Source organism: Oncorhynchus nerka, linkage group LG26, assembly GCF_034236695.1.
Source record: "Oncorhynchus nerka isolate Pitt River linkage group LG26, Oner_Uvic_2.0, whole genome shotgun sequence".
NCBI lineage: Eukaryota > Metazoa > Chordata > Actinopteri > Salmoniformes > Salmonidae > Oncorhynchus > Oncorhynchus nerka.
The window spans coordinates 25,929,999-25,936,287 of record NC_088421.1 but is presented as its reverse complement, the minus strand read 5'-3'; the positions used below and the strand labels follow the sequence as shown (position 1 = coordinate 25,936,287).

Below are 6,289 nucleotides of genomic sequence, written 5' to 3'. Positions count from 1 at the left end.
GCTGATAAGCACTCTTTATGAAGCTTCATAAGTACTTTGAAACCTAACACCAACATTGTTCCTCGGATTACAACTCGGCCTAATACAGCTGCTGTTAAACAGGTCTATTCATCTTCTTCAAACTGCTGTGCCATGCTATGTCAGTCTTATACAGCACTATTCAGCCTCATAGCATGTGTTTCCATCTCACTTCAGACATCCGTCAACAGAAGCAGGCCAGTGTATAACCTTCAGCACGGTGACTCACTCTACACAAGCCTTCCTTCAAGCCGTTAACCATCTGCTCTAAAGCAAGGGGGATCTCATCCTCATTGTTTTACTACCCCAGTAATCATCCATGAAGCCTGTTCTAACGTGTCTCCCACACTGACGCTGTGCACTTCAATCGTTTGTTCTACAGCAGCACTCCCTCTTCCCTAACCTCTAACACACACGTCCTGTCTCACCCCGAATGCTCGGTTTACATATTCAGCTCCTTAAACGAACACATCTCATGCAAGTTATGGCTCAGTGAGATTGTATTATAGAGGGGACAATGTGTTTGTTGTTCAGCTCTTCTCCTTGCCGGCACTGCCTGTCTGAGTCACTGAATCACTGTGTGTCTGGGAAATGAGCTCAATGTAAACACAAGAGTGTCATAAAGATTCATATAGTGGCACATTCCACACAACCCTGGAGGGCACTGTGATGGCCACCACTGAGACTCTGCAGTGCCACCTAGGGAGACTGGCAGACAGGCAGCGTGCTGCTCTTTGCCCACCAGACAGCGTCCCGTGAACCGTCCCATCAAATCCAAAGTGGCACATCATTCAGGGTCAAGGGGAAATAGTGTATTTGCAATCACAGTCATAGTTCCTGGCACGCACTTTCAGGCAAGAGAAGGCTTCTGAATAGATTCAAATCAATATGTCTTCTGCTCCATGTATTTTATTCATTATTAAAGAAGCCAAGGAGGGATTCCCAGGGACGCTATCAGAAATGTTAAATAATATCACATTTTAGCCAACAGGGTTCCTTGTCAGGCTGATGTGTTTGTGTCTGAATGAGGGTCAGCTCTCTGTGGGAAACATGGGAGACAGTGTTCACTGTGGCCCAGCCCAGGTAAACAGACTAGGGGTGTGTAGTGTTGACTGCCCAGCCCAGGTACCCAGACCAGGGGTGTGTAGTGTTGACTGTACCCAGCCCAGGTACCCAGACCAGGGGTGTGTAGTGTTGACTGCGGCCCAGCCCAGGTACCCAGACCAGGGGTGTGTAGTGTTGACTGTGGCCCAGCCCAGGTAACTCAAACAGCCGTAGAGGGACCAGACAGAAAGGCTGAGGTCTGGGGACTCCTCATCTCCTCCAGAGTCCATAGCTAGACCATAACACAACAACATCAATAGGGAATCCTCTACAGACTGCTGCAATGCAATGCAAGTTGTTACGAAAGGAAATACATGTTTTAGAGCGACAGAAAATCAATATTACAAGACTGTCTGAAATGCAAGAGAACAAATCTGAGTGAGCCTGTAGAAATCTGTATAAAATGGAGTAAGAATGAGTAAAACTTAATAATCCTGACTAAGCCGGTATAAGGAAGCCCTGACACTCTAAACAGTGGATGGATCAGAGCACAGACAGAGCAGCATGTATAACAGTGGGATCACTGAGAAAAACCCTGCTCTATCTGGCAGAGAGAGAGAGAGAGAGAGAGAGAGCATGCACACAAATACACACCCACAAACACACTTATGCCTCGCTAATAGGGTACTGTCCACACACATTCCGGCAACCATCCATTGCATAATGACACTAACACAAACAGAGGAATGGCGACACAAACAGACTCCTATCCTCTCCACGGTTAGATCAAAAGGACAGAAGATCACTCCGGGCTCCCACAGCCGACAGTGCCTACCTGTTAATAGATCATTACCATCTAATAATTACTCATTACAGCCTGCTCTCACACACACTCCACAAAGCCACGGCTGAGCCGAGCACGACTGTCTTATCTCTCTCTCTCCTTTCTCCTCACTCACTGTTAACATCTGACAGTTTTGTGTGTGTGCCAAAACAGATTTTTTAATTAAAACATAAAAAACCTTAATTGCACATCAAGGTTTATTCGCCTGCCCCTCCTCCAACCCCACACCGAAGGCACCAAAGCAATAATTGTTTCTTCACTCAGGCCTGCACTATGGGGCTTAAATCTGTACCTTCATCCCCCCAGGCCTCTCAAGTAGATGAAGGTATAGGAGTCGATTTCTATTTCATCTGCTGCTTGGGGAGCAATATAGCTTCTCTGAAAACCAGACGTTAAGGTATATCTGTTCTCAACCTGAATAGACACCAGAATGTAACAGCAGCAACATATATACCTGCATACTCAAACATTCATTTATAAGAGTACAACATTGATAGAATGTCACAGTTGATATCTATAGCACCAGGAGCTAAATTAAGTATCGATTACATCTTTCATTCCTTTTCTGTCCTTGTTTCTTATGCCCTTGATAATAACTCCCCTTTCCCCTCTTTTCTCTCTCTCTCTTTCTCACTTTCCCTTTCACCCTTTTTCTCTCTCACACACCCTCTCCCCTCTCTCTCTCTCTTTCTCACTTTCCTTTCACCCTTTTTCTCTCTCACACACCCTCTCCCCCTCTCTTTCTCACTTTCCCTTCACCCTTTTTCTCTCTCACACACCCTCTCCCCTCTCTCTTTCTCACTTTCCTTTCACCATTTTTCTCTCTCACACACCCTCTCCCCCTCTCTCTCTCTCTTTCTCACTTTCCCTTCACCCTTTTCTCTCTCACACACCCTCTCCCTCTCTCTCTCTCTCTCTCTCTTTCTCACTTTCCTTTCACCCTTTTTCTCTCTCACACACCCTCTCCCCCTCCCTCTCTCTCTTTCTCACTTTCCTTTCACCCTTTTCTCTCTCACACACCCTATCCCCCTCCCTCTCTCTCTTTCTCACTTTCCCTTTCACCCTTTTTCACTCTCACACACCCTCTCCCCTCCCTCTCTCTCTTTCTCACTTTCCTTTCACCCTTTTTCTCTCTCACACACCCTCTCCCCTCCCTCTCTCTCTTTCTCACTTTCCTTTCACCCTTTTTCTCTCACACACCCTCTCCCCCTCTCTCTCTCTTTCTCACTTTCCTTTCACCCTTTTTCTCTCTCACACACCCTCTCCCCCTCTCTCTCTCTCACTATCTTGCTCTCTCAAACACACCCTCTCCCTCTCTCTCTCTTGCTCTCTCACACACCCTCTCCCCTCCCTCTCTCTCACTCTCTTGCTCTCTCAAACACACACTCTCCCCCTCTCTAACATTCAACCTCTTTTTCTCATTCTCTCTCTCCCTATCCCTCTTTATCTCCAGCTGGCCCTGGGTCAAGAAGATGACTCTCCAAGCCCCAAGAGCTCCTCAGCAGACGGGTCGTCCTCTAAGACGGTGGGTCTCCTGGGGAGTCAGACTCCCCTTTCCCCCCTGAGTCGCTGGATGCTCCAGAGTAAAAGTCGGGCAGCCAATGCCACCTCCCTGGAGCTGCCCTACCGCTCACCCATACCCTTCTCCAAGCAGGAGTTCTGGGAGATGCTGGGTAGTGACCTGATGAAGCCAGACACCTCCTCTTCCTCCCGCGTCAAACGCCGGCCCATTGTCAAGACGGGCAAGTTCAAGAAGATGTTTGGCTGGGGAGACTTTTACTCTAATATCAAGACGGTGCGCCTCAACCTGCTGATTACCGGCAAGATCGTAGACCATGGCAACGGAACGTTCAGCGTCTACTTCCGCCACAACTCCACGGGCCAGGGCAACATCTCAGTCAGCCTGGTGCCGCCGGTCAAGGCGGTGGAGTTTGACCTGGAGCGCCAGAGCGTGGTCTACCCCAAGGACTCTAAGATCTTCAACTGCCGCGTGGACTATGAGAAGGTGGACCGCAGCAAGCGCACGTCGCTGTGCAACTACGACCCGTCCAAGACCTGCTTCCAGGAGCAGACACAGAGCCATGTCTCCTGGATCTGTTCCAAGCCCTTCAAGGTCATCTGTATCTACATCTCCTTCTACAGTACAGACTACCGCCTGGTCCAGAAGGTCTGCCCGGACTACAACTACCACAACGAGATGCCCTACCTGCCCTCGGGCTAGAAGGGGACACACAGGAGGGGGAGAGGAGGGACGAGGGGAGGAGTGACTCTGTAGGGTGAGGGGCCACCAGATTGAGCTGGATTCAACTTTTTATGTAATTTGCTGCAACGCCTCACCAGACAACCCCTCGCTGTAGCCAGACTACTGTACCCTGTAAAAACATATATATGCAAAAAATACAGTATGCACATTGAGGCATTGATATTTAGAGTGCTGTAATGAAGCATTCATCGACAGGAACAGTAGTAACTAGCACGCCCAACATCATCACACACGTTTACCTCAACTCAAACCTCTAATTTCGCTACCTACTTTGCTAAATACAGAAAACACCTACAAACATCTATGAATGTTTTCGTGAACTACTGCACACTGTCATTCAGGCGAGGTAGCACTCTACTTTCAAAAGGGCATCTTCCATTTGTTTCTGTATGGACCCTTGTCCCAATCTTTCCCAATGCTCCCATATCCCACCCCTCTCTCCCCAACCCCATGTCATCCCGATAGGCTATCCCACCCCTCTCTCTCCCTACCCCTATGTCATCCCGATAGGCTATCCCACCCCTCTCTCTCCCCACCCCTATGTCATCCCGATAGGCTATCCCACCCCTCTCTCTCCCTACCCCTATGTCATCCCGATAGGCTATCCCACCCCTCTCTCTCCCCACCCCTATGTCATCCCGATAGGCTATCCCACCCCTATGTCATCCCGATAGGCTATTCCACCCAATGTTTATGTGTTTATGTTTTATGTTTTATTCTAAAGGTATGACATTCTGTCAAACATCATCTCTCTCTTTCCCTGAATTATGTAACCTCTATGACAAAGAAAATATAGATTGAGAAAGAAAGAAAGAAAGAAAGAAAGAGGGAGAGAGAGAAAGAGAGAGAGAGAGAGATAATGAAAGTGGGAGTGGGAGAGGGAGAGGGGGAGAAATGAGAGATTCAGAGAGCTCTTTTAATTAAAGTGGAGGAGAGAGAAGGAGATGTAGAGAATTCAACTCCTTCTATTGTCCCCTCTGTATGAAAAAGATAACATTTTGTTGCAGTCAGGATTCCTGATTTCAAGCTTTGATAACTTTGGCTGTGTGTGGGAGATTTCTCTTTCCTGACAAACGCTGTGTGTTCACCAAAGTCTGATCGTTATCTGGAATACATTAAAATAAAACTAATTAAGGCTTCACCGAGAGAGGGCGAAATGTATTCCTGGAAATCACAGCGAGGGGTATAGTGGATAGTTGTGTTATGGCTCCCTGGCCCAGCAGCTTAGCCCTCAGTTAACTGCTATCTCATCAAGATGAATAGCCACTGGCTGGCTGAACTCATGTCCATTTCACAAACAACAACACTAGACAAAATACTGTATATATCTAATTGAGGGACAACTGATTCTGTACTGACAATATGGGCTGTTTGGAAATGGACTCATATCACCTATATAGACTACGTGATGATTTCCTGACTATGTATTTTCTAATGGTAGGTGTCATATTTTGAACACTGAATGCATAAGATATGTTATTACTAATGTATTTGTAAAAAGGAAAAACCTCATTGTAACAGAAGTGATTGAACCCCATGGCCTTTGGCACTGCTGTGCTCTGATTGGTCTGGAGAGAGTTTAGTGGGGTTTCTGTAGCACTGAGGCCTGGGAGGCCAGTGTGTGACTTGGATCAGGAACCACTCACTATAAAGTCCTCCTCCTGTGGGGGGTACGGTAGCATCACGTCAGGTAGAGATGGAGCAATTTGACTGTAGGTAGAACAGAAGAGAGAGACAGAATACAAGAGAGAAAGGCTCACTCACAAGGCTATATATAGGAAGTACTGTAAGTGAGATCTGAACATCAAAGTGTCTGTGTGTTTAATTTACTGTTAAAGAGGCAGGTAGCTCCTGTCTTTATGAGGCCATAACCACAACATCTCTGTTAGGCTGCTGCCGTTGCTGCTTCTCTCTGACTGCCTCTCTCAGGCTGCCTCTCTCTGCTGTAGTTGCTGCCTCTCTTACTGCCTCTCTGCTGCTTCTCTCTGGCTGCCTCTCTCTGCTGCAGTTGCTGCCTCTCTTACTGCCTCTCTGCTGCCTCTCTCAGACTGCCTCTCTCTGCTGCCGTTGCTGCCTCTCTCAGACTGCCTCTCTGCTGCCGTTGCTGCAGTTGCTGCCTC

At 47.6% G+C, this 6,289-nt stretch overlaps 1 protein-coding gene across 1 annotated transcript; it reads left to right on the top strand.

The window, feature by feature from the left end:
• The first annotated feature begins 2,179 nt into the window (after positions 1–2,179).
• Positions 2,180–5,310, top strand: LOC115110929 (neurexophilin-1-like). The gene is made up of 2 exons (XM_065010945.1): positions 2,180–2,231; positions 2,608–5,310. Exons 1-2 carry the CDS (start codon positions 2,180–2,182, stop codon positions 4,125–4,127), a joined length of 1,572 nt encoding a protein of 523 aa, XP_064867017.1. The 3' UTR covers positions 4,128–5,310.
• The last annotated feature ends 979 nt before the right edge of the window (positions 5,311–6,289 follow it).

Bases quoted from the DNA above. Each gene is read 5' to 3' on its own strand.
- LOC115110929 (XM_065010945.1), top strand. From the start codon at position 2,180: ATGGGGCTTAAATCTGTACCTTCATCCCCCCAGGCCTCTCAAGTAGAT. The intron at 2,232-2,607 runs GTATAGGAGTCG...TCTCACTTTCCT, and splicing joins GGCCTCTCAAGTAGATGAAG to TTCACCCTTTTTCTCTCTCA.